Below are 19315 nucleotides of genomic sequence, written 5' to 3'. Positions count from 1 at the left end.
AACATACCCTTGTAAAACTGACTATCCTACCGATCCTTGACTTCGGCGATGTCATTTACAAAATACTCTACTCACCAAACTGGATGCAGTCTATCACAGTGCCATCCGTTTTGTCACCAAAGCCCCATATACCACCCACCACTGCGGCCTGTATGCTCTCGTTGGCTGGCCCTCGCTACATATTCGTCGCCAGACCCACCGGCTCCAGGTGATCGATAAGTCTTTGCTAGGTAAAGCTCCGCCTTATATCTCAGCTCACTGGTCTCCATAACAACACCCACCCATAGCACACGCTCCAGCAGGTATATCTCACTGGTCATCCCCAAAGCCAACACCTACTTTGGCCGCCTTTCCTTCCACTTCTCTGCTGCCAATGACTGGAACGAATTGCAAAAATCACTGAAGTTGGAGACTTATATCTCCCTCACTATCTTTAAGCATCAGCTATCTGAGCAGCTTACCGATCACTGCAGCTGTACACAGTCCATCTGTAAATAGCCCATCCAACTACCTACCTCATCCCCATATTGTTTTTATTTACTTTTTTGCTCTTTTGCACACCAGTATTTCTACTTGCACATCATCATCTACACATCTATCACTCCAGTGTTAATTTTCTAAATTGTAATTACTTCGCTACTATGGCCTATTTATTGCCTTACCTCCTTACTACATTTGCACAAACTATATAGATTTTTCTATTGTATGTTTGTTTATGTGTAACTCTGTGTTGCTTTTTGTCGCACTGATTTGTCTTTATCTTGACCAGGTCGCAGTTGTAAAGGAGAACTTGTTCTCAACTGGCCTACCTGGTTAAATAAAGGTGAAATAAAAAACATGTCAACCATTCACAAGGATCATCATCTTAGTTCAAGTCCAGTGGTTCAGATAGCTGGTTTAACATCTGCATCAGATGAGCTTGGTTTAACATCTGCATCAAATGATCTTGGTTTAACATCTGCATCAGATGAGGCTTGGTTTAACATCCGCAGATCAGATGATCTTGGTAACATCCGCATCAGATGATCTTGGTTAACATCTGCATCAGATGAGCTTGGTTTAACATCTGCATCAGATGAGCTTTGTTTAACATCCACATCAGATGAGCTTGGTTAACACACATCAGTGACTTGTTTAACATCCGCATCAGATGATCTTGGTTTAACATCCGCATCAGATGATCTTGGTTTAACATCCGCATCAGATGAGCTTGTTTAACATCTGCATCAGATGATCTTGGTTAACATCTGCATCAGATGAGCTTGGTTTAACATCTACATCAGATGAGCTTGGTTTAACATCTGCATCAGATGAGCTTGGTTAACATCCGCATCAGAATGAACTTGGTTTAACATCCGCATCAGATGAGCTTGGTTTAACATCTGCATCAGATGAGCTTGGTTTAACATCCGCATCAGATGAGCTTGGTTTAACATCTGCATCAGATGATCTTGGTTTAACATCTGCATCAGATGAGCTTGGTTTAACATCTACTCAGATGAGCTTGGTTTAACATCTGCATCAGATGAGCTTGGTTTAACATTCGCATCAGATGATCTTGGTTTAACATCGCATCAGATATCTTGGTATAACATCCGCATCAGATGATCTTGGTTTAACATCCGCATCAGATGATCTTGGTTTAACATCCGCATCAGATGATCTTGGTTTAACATCCGCATCAGAGATCTTGGTTAACATCTGCATCAGATGATCTTGTTTAACATCTGCATCAGATGAGCTTGTGGAACATCTGCATCAGATGAGCTTGGTTTAACATCTGCATCAGATGAGCTTGGTTTAACATCGCATCAGATGATCTTGTAACATTCGCATCAGATAGAGCTTGGTTTAACATCAGCATCAGATGAGCTTGGTTTAACATCTGCATCAGATGAGCTTGGTTTAACATCTGCATCAGATGAGCTTGGTTAACATCCGCATTAGATGAGCTTGGTTAACATCCGCATCAGAGAGCTTGGTTTAACATCCGCATCAGATGAGCTTGGTTTAACATCGCATCAGATGAGCTTGTTTTAACATTCGCATCAGATGAGCTTGGTTTAACATCTGCATCAGATGAGCTTGGTTTAACATCTGCATCAGATGAGGCTTGTTTAACATCTGCATCAGATGAGCTTGGTTTAATGCATCAGATGAGCTTGTTTAACATACTGCACAGATGAGCTTGGTTTAACATCCGCATCAGATGATCTTGGTTTAACATTCGCATCAGATGAGCTTGGTTTAACATCAGCATCAGATTGAGCTTGGTTAACATCTGCATCAGATGAGCTTGGTTTAACATCTGCATCAGATGAGCTTGGTTTAACATCCGCATCAGATGAGCTGTTTAACATCTGCATCAGATGAGCTTGGTTTAACATCAGCATCAGATGAGCTTGGTTTAACATCTGCATCAGATGAGCTTGGTTTAACATCTGCATCAGATGAGCTTGGTTTAACATCCGCATCAGATGATCTTGGTTTAACATTCGCATCAGATGAGCTTGGTTTAACATCAGCATCAGATGAGCTTGGTTTAACATCTGCATCAGATGAGCTTGGTTTAACATCTGCATCAGATAGCTTGGTTTAACATCCGCATCAGATGAGCTTGGTTTAACATCTGCATCAGATGAGCTTGGTGTTAACATCTGCATCAGATGAGCTTGGTTTAACATCTGCATCAGATGAGATGGTTTAACATCTGCATCAGATGAGCTTGGTTTAACATCCGCATCAGATGAGCTGGGTTTAACATCCRCATCAGATGATCATGTCATTCCAGGGATGCCATTTAACAGACACTTTTATCCAAAGCGACTTACAGTAATGTGTTCATAGTTTTTCGTTGACACTGAGTGTACAAAACACCAAGGACACCTTTATAATATCGAGTTGCACCTGCCCCTTTTCCCCTCAGAACAGCCTCAATTCGTCGGTGAATGGACACTACAAGGTGTCGAAAGCGTTCCACAGGGATGCTGGCCCATGTTGACTCCAATGCAGTTGTGTCAAGTTGGCTGGATGTCCTTCGGGTGGTGGACCATTCTTGATACACACTGGAACTGTTGAGTGTGAAAAACCATTGCAGTTCTTGACACAAACCGGTGCGCATTGGCGCCTACTACCATACACTGTTCAAAGGCACTTCAATCTTTTGTCTTGCCCATTCGCCCTCTGAATGGCACACATACACAATCCATGTTTCAATTGTCTCAAGGCTTAAAAACCCTTCTTTAACCCGTCTCCTCCCCTTCATCTACACTGATTGAAGTGGATTTAACAAGTGACATCAATAAAGGATCATAGATTTCACCTGGTCAGTCTATGTCATGGAAAGAGCAGTTGTTCCTAATGTTTATACACTCAGTGTCGATGACCCCAGCAGGTTTAAACACTGCGACAAACACTGTTCTGAACTGGACTCACCTGTGGCTCCTGGAGGAAGCTGGGGAATCCAGCGGAGCAGGAGGAGGTCGTGCCCGGCACGGCCAGAGACTTGGGCCTTTGGGTGGAGCAGAGACGAGAGTCCGGTCCCCTGTGGTGGCTGAAGCCCTGGTCGTCCCTGTATACAGACTGGAGGTGGTGTCTCAACAGCTGCTCCTCTCTGGATGCCTATTTAAGGATGAGTTCAGTTGTAATTATAGTATAAATATATTTGCACAAGGCAATAAAAAAAAAACATTTTACTAATCATAATCCGATGTTATGAGATACAATGTAACTACAATTTTGTCATGCAAGTAGCTGTCGGTAAGAAAAAGTATGACACTGTAACCAGTAGCACAAAACAAATGTACTTGTCCAAGTTACAAGGCTGATTTTTGATACAGGCTCATATGAAAGCCTCACCTCCAGGTCTGAGAGGTGTACCCTTGCCCCTTCGTAGTTGGCTAGAGGGGTCTCTCCGTCGACGGTGGGGATGACGACCACACCTAGTTGGCCGTCACTACCCTGTCCGACAGAGCCGTTAGAGAGCTGGGAAGGAACTTGGTACGCAGAGTCACTGTGAAGGGCTAGAAGGGGAATAGAGAAGGGGAATAGAGAAGGGGAATAGAGAAGGGGAATATAGAAGGGGAATATAGAAGGGGAATAGAGAAGGGGAATATGGAAGGGGAATATAGAAGGGGAATAGAGAAGGGGAATATAGAAGGGAAATATAGAAGGGGAATATAGAAGGGGAATAGAGAAGGGGGATATAGAAGGGGAATATAGAAGGGGAATAGAGAAGGGGAATAKAGAAGGGGAATAGAGAAAGGGAATATAGAAGGGGAATAGAGAAGGGGAATAGAGAAGGAACACATCTTATCACCACCTACTATCCCCTAATTTAAACATGACAGAAGAAAGTACCATTGATTTGACTTTTTGTCAACGTGCCTACGAGTATTCATTCAACAGAACTCTTATGATAACTTTATTTACAAAACCCTGGACCTTTATTGGTCTGGGTGACTTTTTTTGTAACGTGAAGCTCAGAGTAAAGCTAGCTGGCATCCTAGGACTACATATGTACCCAGCTCTCTCTGGACCTGCTGGGGTATGCCCATGATCGTAGTCCTCCTGCTCTTCCTCTTGTCCAGTCTCTTCACTGGGTTCAGAGGCTTGAATGTGGAGCCTGGAAGGAGAAGAGGAGATGTTTTAGAGGAGGGAGAAGGATGAGATAAGGGATGGATGTGTTGGGGGTTTAAAATGCATTTTAGGGATATATTTAAATGTACTGGGGGGTGGGGGGGGGGGGGTGGTCCAAAATAGGGGAGGGTTTGCAAACTTTAAAAAAAAGAAGAATTTCTTGGGGAGAGATGTGTGTTTTATTTTTTGGGCACAGGGATGGTAGTGTTTTTTCTCCCTTGTTTACATTTGCTCTTCTGCTCATATTTTCCCTATAAAACACGGCTTGACTTACTTTTGATATCACCCTAATAAAGTTTTGAAATGTTTGTGAAGGTTTGATATGGTGTGATTTATTATTACGCTTCAGTTACTGCATACCTATGATATGAAGGAGTACGTTTCCGGAGCTCCAAACTGACTCCGCGGTTTGAACTTGAGGTGAGGAAGACTGTTTCAGCCTTACCAGAGTTACTCCTATAATCTAACATATATGCTTATCTTTATACAAAATTCAGATTGAAAATTACAATTGCCTCCTACTGTACGTCTTTATTCATATAGCAGACGCAGTAGCCATATGACATGAAAGAATGTAACCTTTATTTTAACTAGGCAAGTCAGTTAAGGACAAATTCTTATTTACAATGGACGGCTACCCGGACCAAATCCAGACGATATGGGCCAATTGTGCGCTGCACTGTGGGATTCCAATCACAACCGAATGTGATTTTAGCCTGATTTGAACCAAGGAATGTAGTGACCTATCTTGCACTGAAATACAGTGCCTTAGACTGCTGCGTCACTCAGGAGGCCACTTAAAAAATACATGGACCCAGTAGAGACAGTAGAGACCGGTAGAGACCAGTAGAGACCCGGTAGAGACCTAGTAGAGACCCAGTAGAGACAGTAGGACCAGTAGAGACAGTAGAGACCCAGTAGAGACCTAGTAAGACCCAGTAGAGACCTATTGACCGAGTAGAGACAGTAGAGACATAGAGACCTAGTGAGGACCAGTAGAGACTAGTTGACCCAGTAGAGACAGTTTAGAGACCGGTAGAGACAGTAAAGACAGTAAAAACACAGAACACCTAGTAGAAGACAGTAAAGCCCTAGAGACCTAGCTAGAGCAGTAAAGACCCAGAAGGACCTAGCTAGAGGACAGTACAAGCCCAGAGAGACCTACTTGACCCAGTTAGAGACAGTAAGACCCAGTAGAGACAGCGAAACCGGTAGGACGTAGAGACAGTAGGACTAGTAGAGACAGTAGAGACTAGTCCGAGACGTGGACCTAGGTAGAGCCAGTAGGGAGCAGACCCGTAGGAGACAGTAGGAGACCGTAGAGACTAGTAGAGACCCCCGGACGTAGAGACCTAGTGGACCCAGTAGGACCAGTAGAGGACCCAGTAGAGACAGTAGAGACCCAGTTAGAGACCTAGTAAGACCCAGTAGAGACCTAGTTGACCCAGTAGAGGACAGTAGACAGTAGAGACCTAGTAGAGACCCAGTAAGACAGTTGACAGTAGAAGTAGAGACCCGGTAGACCGTAAAGACAGTAAAAACCTAGAGAGACCTAGTAGACAGTAAAGACCCATAGAGACCTAGTAGAGAAAGTAAAGACCCAGAGAGACCTAGTAGAGGACAGTAAAGACCCAGAGAGACCTACTTTGACCCAGTAGAGACAGTAGAGACCCAGTAGGACCAGTAAGAGACCGTAAGACAGTGAGACAGTAGAGACCTGTAGAGCAGTAGGAGACTAGTAGAGACCACGTAGAGACCTAGTGAGACCAGTAAGACTGTTGACCAGTAAGACAGTAGAGGTAGAGACCTAGTGAGCCCAGTAGAGACCTAGTTGACCCAGTAGAGACAGTAGAGCCAGTAGAGACAGTTGAAGACAGTAAAAGACCCAGAGACCTAGTAGAGACAGTAAAGACCCAGAGAGACTTGTAGAGCAGTAAAGCCCAGCACAGAATAGGAGAGACGTAGAGACCCAGTAGAGACAGTAGAAAGACTAGTGAGACCAGTGAGGACCAGTAGAGACCTAGTGAGACAGTAGAGGACCGAGTAGAGACCCAGTAGAGACAGTAAGACCAGTAGGACCCAGTAACCGTAACAGTAGAGACCCATGAGACCCAGTGAGACCACAGACGTGACCGAGAGACCAGTAGAGACCCATTAGAGACAGTAGGACCCAGTAGGACCATTAAGACAGTAGGACCTAGTAGACAGTAGGACCCAGTAGAGACTCAGTAGGACCAGTTAGAACCCAGTAGCAGCCCAGTAGAGACATAGAGACCCAGTAGACGCCAGTAGAGACCAGTAGGACTAGTAGAGAGACGTAGAGACCCAGTAGGATGAGACCAGTAGGGACAGTAGAGACCGCAGTAGAGACCAGTAGAGACTGTAGAGACAGTAGCAGACCCCAGTAGAGGACCCAGTAGAGACCCAGTAGAGACCTAGTGAGACAGTAGAGACAGTAGAGACCTAGTAGAGACAGTAGGAGACAGTAGAGACCCGTAAAGAGACCCAGTAGAGACAGTAGAGACAGTAGAGACCTAGTAGGACCTAGAACCGTAGAGACCAGTAGAGACCTAGTGGACCTAGTTAGAACAGTAGAGACTAGTAGAGACAGTAGAGACCTAGTAGAGACCCAGTAGAGACAGTAAAGACCCAGTAGAGACCTAGTAAAGACCCAGTAGAGACCCAGTAGAGACCCAGTATACCCAGTAGAGACCCAGTAAAGACCCAGTAGAGACCCAGTAGAGACCCAGTAGAGACCCAGTAGACAGAGACACGTGCTGCTTAGAATGTGGCACGTATGAGAAATATTGGACAAACGACCAAAATATACTAGGTCCAAGGCATGATCTATGATTAGCTTTCATTCAAATATGATGAATGGGATATGATTATGAATACTTCCTCCCCCGTCTCCCCCCCCCCACACACACATACACACACCTACCTTGGCGTGTGAGCACAGGTCTCGTGGACACAGCCAATCCAGCAGAGGTCACTGCGGTAACAGAATTCCCGGCGGTACTTCCTGACTCCTGAGATCCATCCCTGTGATTGGTGCTGACATCCTGGTCCGTCTGGAGAGGAATGGGGTTTTTAGGGACAAAGTATTCAATCACTGCAGAATTTGTCTGCTCCTTGCTCCTAGTTCTCGGTTGACCAGTACCAGCCGTAATGGTTTCAAATGACGCGACTACTTACTGCATCACTATGGTCATCCTGAAAGTCCACTCCTTTGTTGTTTTCTGCAGGAGAGACAAAGAAGGTTTTTCAGATATTCCCTACAGCTCTGAAATCTAAACACCACTTCTGCCATTAGGGTCTATTGAGTATGTAGTGGGTTCTGTGTAGTGTGTAGTGTGTAATGTTTAGTGTGTAGTGTGTAGTGTATTGTGTGTAGTGTGTTCTGTGTAGTGTGTTCTGTGTAGTGTGTAGTGTGTTCTGTGTAGTGTGTAGTGTATTCTGTGTAGTGTGTTCTGTGTTCTGTGTAGTGTGTAATGTGTAGTGTATTCTGTGTAGTGTGTTCTGTGTTCTATGTAGTGTGTTCTGTGTAGTGTGTTCTGTGTTCTGTGTAGTATGTTCTGTGTTCTGTGTAGTGTGTAGTGTCACTACCTTCTTGTTGTAGTATCTTTAACCCCTCCTGTGCCTCAGTGTGCAGGTCTTCAAGGTACTGAGGGCGACTGCCCTCGATGAACACATTCTCCTGGTAGTGTGAGGAGGAGGCTGTGTAGTGAACTGTCAACCTCTTCTGCTCATCCTGACCCTTAGGACCAGCTAGAGAGAGAGAGAGACAGAGACAGAGTGAGGGAGACACAGAGACAGAGAGAGAGAGGGAGACAGAGAGACAGAGAGACAGACAGAGAGAGGGAGACAGAGAGACAGAGAGAGAGAGAGACAGAGGGAGACAGAGAGACAGAGACAGAGAGGGGGTTTAATAACAATGTATTGATCACCAAGAGATTGCGATTCGCGTTATCCAACATATATATATACAGTATATATGGGACCACGCAGCCGTCATACCGCTCAGGAAGGAGATCCGTTCTGTCTCCTAGAGATGAACGCACTTTGGTGTGAAAAGTGCAAATAAATCCCAGAACAACAGCAAAGGACCTTGTGAAGATGCTGGAGGAAACAGGTACAAAAGTATATATAACCACAGTAAAACGAGTCCTATATCGACATAACCTGAAAGGCCGCTCAGCAAGGAAGAAGCCACTGCTCCGAAACCGCCATAAAAAAGCCAGACTACGGTTTGCAAAGTCACATAAACGTACCTACATATGGAGAGGGCCCTGGGACAGAGACTGCTGCATCTAAGATAAGAGTGGCCCTGGGACAGAGACGATGCAGTCGAAATATGAGAGGCACCACGAGAAGTATAATGCTGGGCACAGACGACAACCCAGTCTAATAGAGAGGCTAATGCAGAGTACTCAACTTCTACGTCAGGGAGATAGAGTGAATCCACTAATGCAGAAGGACTCGAGACAGTTGGCAACCCTAATTAAAGAGCGGGACAGAGGTACCTCACTGCATCTTCACAATAGTTGCCCCGATCGGACAGAGACTAACTCAGTCCTAAAGTGACGAGAAGGCCCTGGTGCAGACAACTAGTCAAACCAGCAGTACTAAATATAAGTGCCCCTAAGCAAGAGAAATACAGCAGACTCCAAAGATTATCAAGGGCCTAACGCAGCAGACATTCACTGCAGTCTAATATGAGAGGCGCGGGGCGAGACTAACAGCAGTCCAAATGTCACCCGATCCACCTTATATGCATTCATGACCAGGTCCAACGGGCACTAATATATTTGGGACGCAGTACAGATACTTCCATACACTTCTGGCTGTGGCCAAGGAGGACTGATGTTCTGTAGGCCTAGTGAAAGACAAGACATCAACTGAAAGAGCGAGGCCCATCAAGCCAAGGAGAGGTCAAATTATGCTGCATAATTTATGGAGAGGAATCGAGAAAGGAGATGAAGAGAGCAGAGGAGAGATAGAGAGAGGAAGAGCGAGAAATGAGGAGAGGAGAGCCGGGAGAGAGAGGAGAGAGAGGAGAGGAGAGGAGAGAGAGGAGAGGACAGGATGAGGGCAAAGGGAGAGAGAAGAGAGGGAGGAGAGGAACAAGCTCGCGTAGGAGAGGAAGAGGTCTGCGTATCAGGTGTAACGGTCGGGTATCAGGTGGTAGGGAGGAGTCTGGTATATATAATGATGGAGGTCTGGTACAGGTATAACGGGTCTGGTAATCAGGTATAATGGCTGGTATCAAGGTAAATGGCCCTGGTACGAGGTGTAATGCAGGTCTTGGACTAGGTGTAATGGGTTCGTTCAAGGATATCTATCGATGAGGTCTGCTAAGTATACCATGGGTCTGGCGTTATCACAGGTATAATGCGGGGTCTGGTTATCGTAATGTATCAGGGTCTGGTACAGTATAAGGTCGGTATCAGCGTAAAATGGTCGGTACTACATCATGTATAATGGATGAGGTCCTGAGTACTACGTAAATAATGGTCTGGTACAGGTTACTCTGTATCCATGGTCGGTATCAGGTATAAATGGTCTGTAATCAGTAATACAATGGATGGAGGTCGATCGGTGACAGAGCATATATGGTCTGCGTACAGGTATACAGATGTCTGGTAGCAGGCGAGATTACTGGGATCGGTATACGAGTATAGATGGATCGGACTGTACAGGTTACAATGGAGTAGGTCAGTATCAGGTAACAGCTGGTCTATCAGGTATAATGGGCTGGTACAGTATGATGATGGAGTCCTGTATCAGGTATAGATGGGGGTGCCTGGATCAAGTATAATGGGTCTGGTACAGGTATAATGGATGCGAGGCTTGGGGATCAGATCATAATGGATGAAGGGCTGGATCAGGTAAATGGAGTTCGGTTAGGATATAATTGGATTTGGCGAGTCTGTATCGTAAGGTATATGGATTGAGGCTGGTAATCCAAGTCTATATCGATTGAATGTCTGGTATCAGTGTATATGGTCTGGTCATTCGAAGGTGAACCCCAAGGATGGGTACTGGTATCAGTATAATATGGATTGGAGCCCACGTCGATTTGATAATCGACCCGGTAAATGAGGTATCTCCGTACTTTCCCTCTCATGTAGTCTTTATATTTATTTTTTTTTTTTTTTTTTTTTTTTTTTTTTCTCTTCTCATTCTCACTATTCCTCTCTTCGCCGAAATCAAGATGGTGGGATGAGCGAGGCAGGTCGCGCACGGATAGCTGGAGGTTCGGGACTCGTTGTGGGTTAGGCGATCGTGCAGGCTCAAGGTGAGGGTGGAGAGTAATAGGGTCGAGACAGTACGCGGGATGGACTTTCGAACGGACGAAGGTCAGGTCGGTCCGCGCGACTGGCGGTCCTCGGGCTGATCGGGCGGTGCAGTGCGCTCGGTGAAGCCAGGCGCAGTTCCATTCCTTTGCGGCGCGAAGGACGCATGAGTCCTGCCGATCTACGAAGTATTGGCCTGGACCGTGGAGAGCGCGACTCGAGCAAGTACTCCGAGCTGGGATCAGGCTGGCGTACGGACGCGATCGATGAGGCTCTTCTACTACGATGATCCATGAGTGTGATCGCGAGATAGGGTATCCAGTGATACCTTCAGATCTGAGGAAGAAATGCGGGTGACAAGGTAGCGGGTCGAGTCAACCGTCTACGGCAGTGCATCACTCGCGGCAGGGTTGGGACGAGGAGCTATGACCCGACGGTTCTCTAACGTCTTAGCACCGAGAAGTGTGGATCCGACTTATCGCTGGAGGGTGAAGGGTACTGGTGTTTCGCGGATGACGGATTGCGGGAGTTGTCGATCGATGGTTAGGACGAGGAATGGTAAGATATCTGGCATGTGGTGTGGGATATATATCGCATGATGCGAGTGGGTGATATGTGGACGGTAGCAGTGTGGCTGTAGCCGCTAGAGGAAGTAGCGCGGTCTGATGAGGTTCGAGGGTATGGATAGGTTCGTGAAGTGTGAGCAGAGGTTTGTGCAGTGGAGAGTCAGTGGATGTGGTATACGATTCGGGTTTTCTCGCAGAGCAGAGGAGGTACAGGAACTACGGCTCTGGTCGTAGCCCATTGAGAGCTTCTGATCTCGTTCGACGGAGGCGCATGTATGGCATAGTGAGGATGGCTGAGAAGTATGGCGTATGCCGGAGCTAGCAGACATGCCACTCCATTGCTTCGCGAAGGTGAAAAGGACATAGCTTTTAGTCGAATTCGGTTATACCTCAGTTGGGGCAAAAAAAATAGGGTATATCAGTCCCAGAGCACCATTCGTGCAAAGTTCTCAGCCACCTTAAAAAAGAATGAACAAAGAGGCCATGTAAATTTTTCAATCGAATAGAGTCTACACTTCAACATCCTATGACAGGCCATCCGACAGAATGAGAAGGTGATAAAAAAAACTCACGCAGAAATCACATTGTAGGGAGTATTGTAAATGATAGGTATATCTTGACATAATTTTTTAATGATTTCGTCGAAAACTAAGTATTTGGTCACCATACAGTACGAAGCCAAGATTTATTATTTTTGCTTATGTACGTCGATTTGCTCTGCGTGGCTCTCACAGAGCCAGACCTGTGAACGGTTACTTTAAGAGGACTGGTAGCTCGCTCTGCCTCGATAGTTGATGAGCACAGGTCGAATGAGGCCACTCGTTGTACCAGATTGTATTAATGGCACCTGTTTTGACATTGTTATCAGTATACGCTCCCGTAACGCCCTGGAATCTAAAGAGTGCAACTAACGTATAAAGGGAATAGGGATGTCCAATCTCGGGATGCTGCACGACCCCAGCGGGTGAAAAGTCTCAAATCAGGGTTATTCCTTGCCAATAAAACAAGAAGGTGGAACTATAGACCGGGTGAGAATACCGCCAGGGAACAGTCCAATCCGGGTTATCTCCTTACGAGGAGACAAAACACTCCATAATGGAACTACGCTGGGGTGACGATACGGGCGCGCCAGGGGTTGGAACAAGCAAACTCCAGGGTTATTACTCCTTCCATATTGGACTAACCTATCGAGGGGGAGAATACGCCAAGGAACGAGCCAATCCAGGGTTTAGGATCTCCTTCCAATATGGACTTACCCCCAGTGGGGAGGATGTTAACGCCAGGGAACAGACAATCCAAGGGTTATCTCCTTGCACATATATGGAGGCCTACCCTGGGGTGAGACTAAGTATTACGCCAGGATAAGAAAGCCATACCAAGGGTTATCGTCCCTTGACCAACTATGGACTACCTGGGTAGTTGAGATACGCCTAAGGGGAACAGCAAAACCAGGGTATACTCTCTTCCATATGGATACCGGGTGGGCGTGGGAAGATACAACAACCTGGATTGGCTGTGTCCCTGGCCGTTATCTCCTTCCATATTGGAGCTACCATGGAGGTGAGATAAACGACCAGGGAACCGATAAGCCAATCCAGGTTATCTCCTTCCATATGGACTACCCGTTGGAGGTGTTACGCACTAACGAGAGGCCAGGGAACAGCCAATGCGCAGGGTTATCTCCTTCCCATAGGACGGTAATTACCAAACTGGTGTGAAGAATACCGGCACCAGGGGAGCCAGAAGAGGTCTCTGCGGGAGGGAGGAGCGAGGGGGTCGGAGGACGGACGGAGGGCGAACAGCAACTCCAGGGTTTAAGCTTCTCCTCGCGCGGTGGCGAAGACACCGAAAAGTCGTGACCGGAGAGGCAGACCGAGTCACAAGAACATAACAAACACAACACACAGAGGCGTAAATAATCAATGCAAAGTTGGGCAAGGGCATATTGGCGTGTTCCCCAAACATCTGAGATTGTCGATGGTGAGAGGACCAAATGATAAACTCACTACACACAGAAGACACTGTGATGGAACAGAGATGATTACCTTAGACGAGACCTGGTATGCGGACAACAAGAGAGAGATATCACGGTAGAAGTTAGCTCGGTTAAGGATGGAACAGAAGAGATACCAAAGAGAGACTGGATGGAAACTCAGAGAGAATAACCTAGAGAGGACTTTCGTGTATGGGATAACAGAGAGAAAATTACCTTAGAGCACCAGGTGACGTACCTCACGGGTCAGGATAAAGCTTGAAGGCTATTAACTCAGTTGGTGAGTAGTCCAGTAAACATGTCACGCAGCACTCAGTATTTCTCACTAGAGGGATGAGACGATGTCGCGATATTTCTGTGATCACACCAATGCAGAAAGATCACCGAAGAGAGAGCTGAGAATGTAGGAACAGGACACCTGCAGACGCAGAGGGATTCACTGGGAACACAGAGAGAACTGGCTGATGAGAATCAATCAGGTTAGAGAGAATTCAACAGAGGGTACCAAGATCGCAGAAAATGCCAAGTCTCGAGTGCTTTGGATATTAACCGGAACAAATAGATATACCTAAGAGACGGGGATGGGAACAGAGAGATACCAGTAGAGAGACTGGTGAATGGAACAGAGAGATACCCTAGAGAGACTGGTGATGGAACAGGAGATACCTAAGAGACCTGGTGATGGAACAGCACGTATGATATCCCTTGCAGAGAGACTGGTTTCCACGATACCTTCACGGAACAGAGAAGAGTTACTACACCTAGAGAGACTGGTGATGGAACAGAGGCCATACCTAGAGAGCTGTGCAATAGGATTACAGGGAGAGATACCTATTAGAGAGACTGGTGATGAAGGAACAGAGAGAAGTAGCGCTAAGGGAGAGACTAGGAGAGGAACAGAGAGGCATACTCCTGGAGAGAGCAACTGGATTCCGAATGGACTTAAAGAGAGAATACAGCGGTATGAGAGACTGAGTGGATGGAACAGAGAGAATCGCAAGAGAGACTGGGGTGAATGGGAAAACAGAGAGATCAGGACTTACACCCCTTAGAGAAGGACAGCTACTGAGTGATGGGAACAGAGGCATACCTAGAAGAGACTGGTGATTGGAACAGAGCGATACCTAGATATGAAGACTCGGTGATCGGAAACAGAGAGAAGTACCTAGATGAGACTGGTGGATAGATACAGAGAGATACCTAAGAGAGACTGGTGGATGGAGAACAGAGAGATGGACCTAGAGAGTACCTGGTATGGAACAGAGAGATTACCGAAGAGAGACTGTGGTTCGGAACAGAGAGATAGCCCTAGAGGGAGACTGGTGATGGTTAAAGCAGAGAGATTACCTAGAGAGACTGGCGATGAAACATGCAAGGAATACCTAGAGAAAGACTGGTTGATCAGTTTGGACAGCAGAGAGATCCCTGAGAAGACTGGTGATGGAACAGAGAGATACCAAGAGAATGACTGGTGATGGAACAGAGAGATACCTTAGAGAGACTATGGTGATGAACAGAAAGATACGTAGAGAGACTGTGTGATGGAACAAGAAGAGATACGCTAGATGAGACTGGTGATGGAACAGGAGAGAATACAGAAGAGACTGGTGATTGGAAGCAGAGAGATAACCTGAGAGAGACTGGGTGATGGAAGAGAGATAATGGCATACTGAGAGACTGGTGACTGGAAAGGAAGAGAGATGACATAGAGAGACTGGTGATCTCGCGTTAACAGAGAGATACCAACTAAGACTTGGTGAATGGAACAAAGATTACAACCAAAAGAGAGACTGGTGATTGGGAACAGAGATGATACCAGAGAAGACTGGTGGATGATACAGAGAGATACCAGAAGAGGTGAACATGCGAGTGTGACCGTATTGTGGCGCAAGGAAAACAGAGATGGATGACCAAGAACAGAGACTGGTGATGGAAACAACAGATGCAGATAATTTTCCCGTAGAGGAGTTACTAGGTGAAGGAAACAGAGAGATACCTAGAAAGACTGGATAGGAAGACAGAGAGATAACCTAGAGAGACTGGTGATACGGAAAGAACGCACTCACCACCATAGAGAGACCTTGGGTTTGGCGAAAAAAATGGGTGGAGGAAAAAACAAGAAAGAGATACCAAGTAGAGACTGGTGGATGGAACTAGGAGAACCTAGGAGGAGACTGGTGATGGAACAGAGAGGCATATCCAAGGAGTACTTCGGTGTGGGAACAGAGAGATACCGTTATAGAGAGACACTGGTCGACGGATAAAGGAGATACAAAGAAGAGACTGGTGATGGGAACAAGAAAGGATACCTCTCTATTTGAGAGACTGGTGAGATTGGAAACAGAGAGAATACCTAAGAGAACTGGTGATCGGAACAAGAGAGATAAACCTAGAAGAGGACTTGCGTCAGGATGGCAACAGAAGAGAATACCTAGGGGAGAGCTGGTGTGGGAACAGTAGAGATACCTAGAGAGACCTGGTTGAATGGAACAGAGAGATCCCTAGACGAGAGGGCTGGTGATGGTGGAACAGAAGAGAATACCAAAAAAAATAAATAGGGAGACTGGGTGATGGCACAGAGAGATATCCTAGAGAGACGGGTCCAAGAGCCTGGTGATTGAAAAAAGGAAACAGAGAAGATAACCCAATAGAGATGACTCGGACTGGCAGAGGGGAACAGAGAGATACTCCTAGCAGAGACCCTCGAGGTGATGGAACATGAGTAGGATATCAGCGTAATGAGAGACTGGGTGGAGTTGGAACAGAAAGAGATAGGACCAATAGGGTAGACTGGCTGAATGGAACATGAGAGATACTCCGTGAGGACTGGGTGTATGGCTCACAAACAGGAGATTACAAGCAGAGACACTGGTGAAGTCTCGGTACTAGGCAGGGAAGAGATTAACCTAAGAGAGACTGGTGATGGAACAGAGAGATAGTCATAACAGAGATGTAGACTCGTGAATGGACACAGAAAGAGATACCAAAGAGATCAGAGCTCTTGAATGAGGGACACAGAGAGAGATGAAACAAGAGAGACTGGTGATCTCAGGGAACAGGAGATAAACCAAGAGAAGAGCTGGTGAATATCAATTTAAATCGGAACAAGAGAGATACAGAAGAGAGCTGGTGATAATCGGACCACCATAGAGATACCTAGACGAGAGCTGGTAGAATGGAACAGAGAGATACCTAGAGAGACTGGTGATTCGTTCGCATACAGAGAGATGAGCCTATGACCGAGAATTCACCTGTGATACGGAACAGGAGAGATAAGCCTTAGAGAGAACGTGATCGGAACAGAGAGATAACCAGAGAGACTCTGGTGATCGGAACATAGAGATACCAAGAGAGTCACCTATGGTTGATGGAACATCAGAGATACCCTAGAGAGACTGGGTGTATATAGAGGAGGGAAAGAAGGAGAAGGGATATCAGTTAAAGAAAGAAGCAGAGGAGCTGGTGATTCAGGGACACATGAGAGATCCCAGAGAGACTTCCTGGGTTCCGATCGGGTAGATCACACTTCGACACAGTCAAAGATTTCAGTCTCTCTGGGGACTTATCACAAGAAAGACTTGATCTCGTGGATGTTTCCACTAGGACAACCACTCCACACGATCGGTATCGTGTGGCTGGATGGCAGGACAACTGGGTAGATACTACCTAGAGAGGACTGGTGATCTCTGTGCCATCACCCAGTCTCTCTTGTGAGAGACCACATCGCTGTTCACACGCGATATCATCAAAACTAAGTTCTCTCTAAGTGCTACTCCCTACTCTTGAAAAATACCTAGAGCAAGATCACAGAGGTAGAAGAACGAGAGAGCGTTGTTGGATGTCTATGTTTCGAGTTGAGCCAATAAAGCCTGAAATTGATTGAGACAGGAGAGAAGGAGAGAGAGAGATATGGAGAGAGGAAGAAAAAGATTATGGAGAGAAGGAGAGAGAGATGCTAAGAGGTCAGGAAAAGGAAAGAGGTACAACGGTGATGGAAGAGAGATAAGCAAGAGAGACTGGTGAATGAACAGAGAGAGAACCAGAGAGACTGGTGATGGAACAGAGAGATACCATAAGAGAGACTGGTGATGGAACAGAGAGTATACCTGAGAGACTGGTGATTGGAACAAGAGAGATACCTAAGAGAGAGCGGTGATGGAACAGAGAGACCTAGAGAAGACTGGTGGAGAACAGAGAGATACTAGAGAGACTGGTGATGGAAACAGAGAGATACCAAGAGAGACTAGGTGAATGGAAAACAGAGAGATACCGCTAGAGAAGACTGGGTGATGGACAGAGAGATACCCTAGTGAGACTGGTGTATGGAATAGAGAGATAAACTAGAGAGACTGGTGATGGACAGAGAGATACAAAAGAGAGACTGGTGAGGGAACAGAGAGATACCTAAGAGGAGACTGGTGATGGAACAGAGAGCATATATTGTCATGTCTCCCATCAAATACTAATGAGAGACAGAGAAGAAACAGAGAGAGCTTAGCTTTGCTTTTGGCAATGTTTTAACATATGTTCCGCATGCCAATAAAAGCCCTTGAAAATTGAAATTGAAGACAGAGGAGAAGGAGAGAGAGAGATATGGAGAGAAGGAGAGAAGAAGAGGATATGGAGAGAGGAGAGAGAGATAGGCTAAGAGGTCAGGAAGGTAAAGAGGTACAAAAGGAAAGACAGAAAGGCCAGAGAGAGGGCAAGGAGAAAAGAGGAAGCAGAATGAGAGGGAGGGCAGGAAGTAATCTGGTATTGATGGAATTAAAAGACCAGAAAGGAGTCAGTCTCGATTAACGTTCAGGATGTTCTAGGGGCTCTAATGCTGTATTTAATGTAATGTGTTACCGCGAAAAGCACTGTTAAATAACCAGGTCCTGGTGCCAGTCACTAACCAGTAAGCAAAGTCACACCACTGTGTAGGGTGCCTCTATGTGTGAGCAATATAACAAGGTCTAACAAGAGGTTGAAGTCTATGGCAAGGAGGGGGCACTGGCTTGTAACTGCAGGTTGCTGGTTCAGCACCAAATCCCGACCAAGAGCTGACCCCGTCGAGTCACAAATCCCATGTTTGATTTTTAGGGATATATGGGGTTGTTGAGGAGATGGATAACACATATATAGTCTACATATAGTATATACAAATATAATATTATGGTGCTGTTGAGGAGATGGATATATATATAGCAGTTGAAGTTTACAATACACTTAGGTTGGAGTCATGAAAACTAGTTTTCAACCAGTCCACAAATTATTGTCAACTAATTTTGGTCAATTCCTCCTGACAGAGCTGGTGTAACTGGAGTCCAGGGTTTTGTAAGGGCCTCCCTTGCTCCATAAGAACGATTTTTCAGTTCTGACCTACAAATTTTCTAAAGATTGAGGTCAGGGTTTGTGGATGGGCCACATCAATACCTTGATTTTTGTTTGTCCTTAAGCATTTTGGCCACACACTTTGGAAGTCACGCCTTGGGGTCATTGGTCCAATTTGGAAGACCCATTTGCAACCAAGCTTTAACTCCTGACTATGTCTTGAGATGTTGCCTTCAATAATCCCCATAATTCTCCTCCCTCATGATGCATCCTATTTTGTGAAGTGCATACCAAGTCCCTCCTGCAGCAAAGGACCGCCACCACAACAGATGCTGGCCACCCACCCGTGCTTCATGTTGGGATGGTGTTATTCCTTGCAGCCATCCCCCTTTTCCTTCCAAACATAACGATTCGGTCATTATGGCCAAAACGTTCTATTTTGTTTCATCAGACCAGAGGAATATTTCTCCAAAAAGTAACGATTTTGTCCCATGTGCAAGAATGCA

General features: G+C 45.9%; 1 protein-coding gene across 1 annotated transcript in view; it reads right to left on the bottom strand.

The window, feature by feature from the left end:
- LOC112069998 (NHS-like protein 3) overlaps positions 1–19315 on the bottom strand; it is a 42633-nt gene that overhangs the window by 6452 nt on the left and 16866 nt on the right. The window contains exons 2-7 of the mRNA XM_024137397.2: positions 8248–8409; positions 7837–7880; positions 7583–7712; positions 4523–4624; positions 3859–4022; positions 3436–3621 (exon numbers count right to left, since the gene is read on the bottom strand). Coding sequence (XP_023993165.2) covers positions 3436–3621; positions 3859–4022; positions 4523–4624; positions 7583–7712; positions 7837–7880; positions 8248–8409 — 788 coding nt within the window. The remainder of the gene's footprint in view (positions 1–3435; positions 3622–3858; positions 4023–4522; positions 4625–7582; positions 7713–7836; positions 7881–8247; positions 8410–19315) is intronic.

This window comes from Salvelinus sp. IW2-2015, unplaced genomic scaffold (genome assembly GCF_002910315.2).
Source record: "Salvelinus sp. IW2-2015 unplaced genomic scaffold, ASM291031v2 Un_scaffold1192, whole genome shotgun sequence".
NCBI classification, from domain to species: Eukaryota; Metazoa; Chordata; class Actinopteri; order Salmoniformes; family Salmonidae; genus Salvelinus; species Salvelinus sp. IW2-2015.
The sequence above is the reverse complement of the archived record's forward strand: the minus strand, read 5'-3'. Positions and strand labels throughout refer to the sequence as shown.